We start from the raw sequence: 6395 nt of genomic DNA, 5'->3' as shown, positions 1-6395 counted from the left end.
CTCTTCTCAGTGAGGGATGAATAAATAACAGCAGTGTTGACATACAGCACTCTGCTGCTCTGCTCACCCCAATGAAATACTGCACCATTGTGAAGTACTAAAGCTCTCTCTCTCCCTATCTCTCTCTCTCTCCTCTTTTTCTCTCTCGGCCAATCTATTTCTCTCCTCTCTTTCTCCCCCTTCTCTTTCTCGCTCTCTCCCTCCTTCTCTGTCTCTTTCTCTGTCTCTCTCTGTCTCTTTCTCTAGTTCCAGCCAACGTCAGAACATGTCCTGTTCTCCTGTTCGGTGGTGGATGTGTTCACTCAGCTCAACCAGAGTTTTGAGATCATTAAGAAGCTGGAGTGCCCCAACCCACAGGCCCTGGCTCACTTCATGTGCCGATTTGCTAAGGTCAGGCACGAACCCCCAACCTAATGTAACTAGCTGTGTGTGTGTGTGTGTGTGTGTGTGTGTGTGTGTGTGTGTGTGTGTGTGTGTGTGTGTGTGTGTGTGTGTGTGTGTGTGTGTGTGTGTGTGTGTGTGTGTGTGTGTGTGTGTGTGTGTGTGTGTGTGTGTGTGTGTGTGTGTGTGTGTGTGTGTGTGTGTGTGTGTGTGTGTGTGTGTGTGTGTGTGTGTTTGACTGTGAATGTGTCCAATACTATTTCTAGGTGTTTTGATATTGTTACAACTCAGTATTGTTCATTCCTTTTCTTGTATTTTTTCTAGACCATCAACAAGGTTCTGTTGCAGTATGCTGCAATCATAACCAAGGATTTTGGCTTGTATCTGAACCAGGAGAAAGTGGTAAGTGTTCTCTAGATGCACATAATGATCATTCTGCACACAAAAAAAGATGGACCAGCCCATCTAGCATTTACCTAAACTTCCCTCTGGCCAGTCTGGTTCTGAATAGTACTGTTACATTCTATATGTATAATAACATGACTGTGTCTCTGTGACAGCCCTGCATCCTCATCAACAACATCCAGCAGCTCAGAGTTCAGCTGGAGAAGATGTTTGAGTCCATGGGAGGCAAACAGGTCTGTACTGTAGCAACCCCTTACCTTTATACATACCCCTTACCCTTTACCCCAACCCCAAGACCATGGGAGGCAAGCAGGTCTGGATCTCTTCTTCCCCCCTCATATCCCCATGTTCCCAGACCCTCCCTGGCCCTAATCCCTGTCATACCCCATCAGACAATCCTCACCTTCCCCCTAGATCTGTCACTATCCCTCTGAAGTCTCGTTCTATTTCTCCACTCTTCTAACTCTTCTCCCTCCATCCTGTCTGGTCTTGTAAATTCTACTTTGTTTCTTTTATAAATGTTGTTTTATAAATGTTTGATGAATGTATGGGGGAAAGCCCTTAGTCTGTGTCTTGGGTTTCAGATATTCTAGCATGTCCCTCTCAACGATTTATGTCTGTCTGTCTCTCTCTCTGTCTGTCTCTCTCCCTCTCCCTCTAAGTCTGCCCGTCAGACCCCCTCTAAGTCTGTCTGTCTGTCTGTCTGTCTGTCTGTCTGTCTGTCTGTCTGTCTGTCTGTCTGTCTGTCTGTCCCTCTAAGTCTGTCTGTCCACCTCAAACTCTGTCTGTCTGTCTCTCTGCCTGTCTCTCTGTCTGTTTCTCCCTCTAAGTCTGTATGTCTGTCCCCCTCTAAGTCTATCTGTCCCCCTTTAAGTCTGTCTGTCTGTCTCCAAATCCATCTATCTGTCTCTCTGTCTGCCCCGCCCCCAAGTCTCTGTCTGTAAGTCTATCTGTCCCCCTGCTCTAAGACTGTCTGTCTGTCTGTCTGTCTGTCTGTCTGTCTGTCTGTCTGTCTGTCTGTCTGTCTGTCTGTCTGTCTGTCTGTCTGTCTGTCTGTCTAATCCTGAGAATATAGCAACAGTTTTCTATTATGTGCATGGTGTCTCTCTCCTGTTTCTAACGTTTTAAATGCCTTGAGTTTTGTCTTCTGTGGTCTTGTGTTTCCCCATTCTACCCTGCTCTCTTTCAAGGAGGAGGGGGCTGTGTCCTTTTGCAAGGTGTGTAGTATAGGACTCCTACCTCCTACCATCCTGACCCCCCTTTACTAAACATAGGACTCCTACCTCCTACCATCCTACCCCCCCTTTACTAAACATAGGACTCCTACCTCCTACCATCCTAACCCCCCTTTACTATACATAGGACTCCTACCTCCTAACCCCCTTTACTAAACATAGGACTCCTACCTCCTACCATCCTAACCCCCTTTACTAAACATAGGACTCCTACCACCTACCATCCTAACCCCTTTACTAAACATAGGACTCCTACCTCCTACCATCCTAACCCCCTTTACTAAACATAGGACTCCTATCACCTACCATCCTAACCCCCTTTACTAAACATAGGACTCCTACCTCCTACCATCCTAACCCCCTTTACTAAACATAGGACTCCTACCTCCTACCATCCTAACCCCCCTTTACTAAACATAGGACTCCTATCTCCTACCATCCTAACCCCCCTTTACTAAACATAGGACTCCTACCTCCTACCATCCTAACCCCCCTTTACTAAACATAGGACTCCTATCTCCTACCATCCTAACCCCCCTTTACTAAACATAGGACTCCTACCTCCTACCATCCTAACCCCCTTTACTAAACATATTACTCCTACCTCCTACCATCCTAACCCCCCTTTACTAAACATAGGACTCCTACCTCCTACCATCCTAACCCCCCTTTACTAAACATAGGACTCCTACCTCCTACCATCCTAACCCCCCTTTACTAAACAGAGGACTCCTACCTCCTACCATCCTAACCCCTTTTTACTAAACATAGGACTCCTACCTCCTACCATCCTAACCCCCCTTTACTAAACATAGGACTCCTACCTCCTACCATCCTAACCCCCCTTTACTAAACATAGGACTCCTACCTCCTACCATCCTAACCCCCCTTTACTAAACATAGGACTCCTACCTCCTACCATCCTAACCCCCCTTTACTAAACATAGGACTCCTACCTCCTACCATCCTAACCCCCCTTTACTAAACATATTACTCCTACCTCCTACCATCCTAACCCCCCTTTACTAAACATATTACTCCTATCTCCTACCATCCTAACCACCCTTTACTAAACATAGGACTCATACCACCTACCATCCTAACCCCCCTTTACTAAACATAGGACTCCTACCACCTACCATCCTAACCCCCCTTTACTAAACATAGGACTCCTACCTCCTACCATCCTAACCCCCCTTTACTAAACATAGGACTCCTATCTCCTACCATCCTAACCCCCCTTTACTAAACATAGGACTCCTATCTCCTACCATCCTAACCACCCTTTACTAAACATAGGACTCATACCACCTACCATCCTAACCCCCCTTTACTAAACATAGGACTCCTACCACCTACCATCCTAACCCCCCTTTACTAAACATATTACTCCTATCTCCTACCATCCTAACCACCCTTTACTAAACATAGGACTCATACCACCTACCATCCTAACCCCCTTTACTAAACATAGGACTCCTACCACCTACCATCCTAACCCCCTTTACTAAACATAGGACTCCTACCTCCTACCATCCTAACCCCTTTACTAAACATAGGACTCCTATCTCCTACCATCCTAACCCCCCTTTACTAAACATAGGACTCCTATCTCCTACCATCCTAACCACCCTTTACTAAACATAGGACTCATACCACCTACCATCCTAACCCCCCTTTACTAAACATAGGACTCCTACCACCTACCATCCTAACCCCCCTTTACTAAACATATTACTCCTATCTCCTACCATCCTAACCACCCTTTACTAAACATAGGACTCATACCACCTACCATCCTAACCCCCCTTTACTAAACATATTACTCCTATCTCCTACCATCCTAACCACCCTTTACTAAACATAGGACTCATACCACCTACCATCCTAACCCCCCTTTACTAAACATAGGACTCCTACCACCTACCATCCTAACCCCCCTTTACTAAACATAGGACTCCTACCTCCTACCATCCTAACCCCCTTTACTAAACATAGGACTCCTATCTCCTACCATCCTAACCCCCCTTTACTAAACATAGGACTCCTATCTCCTACCATCCTAACCACCCTTTACTAAACATAGGACTCATACCACCTACCATCCTAACCCCCCTTTACTAAACATAGGACTCCTACCACCTACCATCCTAACCCCCCTTTACTAAACATAGGACTCCTACCTCCTACCATCCTAACCCCTTTTACTAAACATAGGACTCCTACCTCCTACCATCCTAACCCCCTTATTTACTAAACATAGGACTCATACCACCTACCATCCTAACCCCCCTTTACTAAACATAGGACTACTACCATATACCATCCTAACCCCCCTTTACTAAACATAGGACTCCTACCTCCTACCATCCTAACCCCCCTTTACTAAACATAGGACTCCTACCTCCTACCATCCTAACCCCCCTTTACTAAACATATTACTCCTACCTCCTACCATCCTAACCCCCCTTTACTAAACATATTACTCCTATCTCCTACCATCCTAACCACCCTTTACTAAACATAGGACTCATACCACCTACCATCCTAACCCCCCTTTACTAAACATAGGACTCCTACCACCTACCATCCTAACCCCCCTTTACTAAACATAGGACTCCTACCTCCTACCATCCTAACCCCCCTTTACTAAACATAGGACTCCTATCTCCTACCATCCTAACCCCCCTTTACTAAACATAGGACTCCTATCTCCTACCATCCTAACCACCCTTTACTAAACATAGGACTCATACCACCTACCATCCTAACCCCCCTTTACTAAACATAGGACTCCTACCACCTACCATCCTAACCCCCCTTTACTAAACATATTACTCCTATCTCCTACCATCCTAACCACCCTTTACTAAACATAGGACTCATACCACCTACCATCCTAACCCCCCTTTACTAAACATAGGACTCCTACCACCTACCATCCTAACCCCCCTTTACTAAACATAGGACTCCTACCTCCTACCATCCTAACCCCCCTTTACTAAACATAGGACTCCTATCTCCTACCATCCTAACCCCCCTTTACTAAACATAGGACTCCTATCTCCTACCATCCTAACCACCCTTTACTAAACATAGGACTCATACCACCTACCATCCTAACCCCCCTTTACTAAACATAGGACTCCTACCACCTACCATCCTAACCCCCCTTTACTAAACATATTACTCCTATCTCCTACCATCCTAACCACCCTTTACTAAACATAGGACTCATACCACCTACCATCCTAACCCCCCTTTACTAAACATATTACTCCTATCTCCTACCATCCTAACCACCCTTTACTAAACATAGGACTCATACCACCTACCATCCTAACCCCCCTTTACTAAACATAGGACTCCTACCACCTACCATCCTAACCCCCCTTTACTAAACATAGGACTCCTACCTCCTACCATCCTAACCCCCCTTTACTAAACATAGGACTCCTATCTCCTACCATCCTAACCCCCCTTTACTAAACATAGGACTCCTATCTCCTACCATCCTAACCACCCTTTACTAAACATAGGACTCATACCACCTACCATCCTAACCCCCCTTTACTAAACATAGGACTCCTACCACCTACCATCCTAACCCCCCTTTACTAAACATAGGACTCCTACCTCCTACCATCCTAACCCCCTTTTACTAAACATAGGACTCCTACCTCCTACCATCCTAACCCCCCTTTATTTACTAAACATAGGACTCATACCACCTACCATCCTAACCCCCCTTTACTAAACATAGGACTACTACCATATACCATCCTAACCCCTTTACTAAACATAGGACTCCTACCTCCTACCATCCTAACCCCCCTTTACTAAACATAGGACTCCTACCTCCTACCATCCTAACCCCCCTTTACTAAACATATTACTCCTACCTCCTACCATCCTAACCCCCCTTTACTAAACATATTACTCCTATCTCCTACCATCCTAACCACCCTTTACTAAACATAGGACTCATACCACCTACCATCCTAACCCCCCTTTACTAAACATAGGACTCCTACCACCTACCATCCTAACCCCCCTTTACTAAACATAGGACTCCTACCTCCTACCATCCTAACCCCCCTTTACTAAACATAGGACTCCTATCTCCTACCATCCTAACCCCCCTTTACTAAACATAGGACTCCTATCTCCTACCATCCTAACCACCCTTTACTAAACATAGGACTCATACCACCTACCATCCTAACCCCCCTTTACTAAACATAGGACTCCTACCACCTACCATCCTAACCCCCCTTTACTAAACATATTACTCCTATCTCCTACCATCCTAACCACCCTTTACTAAACATAGGACTCATACCACCTACCATCCTAACCCCCCTTTACTAAACA

General features: G+C 45.6%; 1 protein-coding gene across 50 annotated transcripts in view; it reads left to right on the top strand.

The window, feature by feature from the left end:
* LOC118378325 (protein unc-13 homolog C-like) overlaps positions 1-6395 on the top strand; it is a 290696-nt gene that overhangs the window by 135813 nt on the left and 148488 nt on the right. For all 50 annotated transcript variants that reach the window (XM_052516681.1, XM_052516689.1, XM_052516680.1 and 47 more), the window contains exons 21-24: positions 247-390; positions 706-783; positions 942-1019; positions 1977-2003. In XM_052516681.1, the coding sequence (XP_052372641.1) occupies positions 247-390; positions 706-783; positions 942-1019; positions 1977-2003 (327 nt within the window). The remainder of the gene's footprint in view (positions 1-246; positions 391-705; positions 784-941; positions 1020-1976; positions 2004-6395) is intronic.

The sequence above is a fragment of the Oncorhynchus keta genome, unplaced genomic scaffold (genome assembly GCF_023373465.1).
Source record: "Oncorhynchus keta strain PuntledgeMale-10-30-2019 unplaced genomic scaffold, Oket_V2 Un_scaffold_5444_pilon_pilon, whole genome shotgun sequence".
NCBI classification, from domain to species: domain Eukaryota; kingdom Metazoa; phylum Chordata; class Actinopteri; order Salmoniformes; family Salmonidae; genus Oncorhynchus; species Oncorhynchus keta.
The sequence above is the reverse complement of the archived record's forward strand: the minus strand, read 5'-3'. Positions and strand labels throughout refer to the sequence as shown.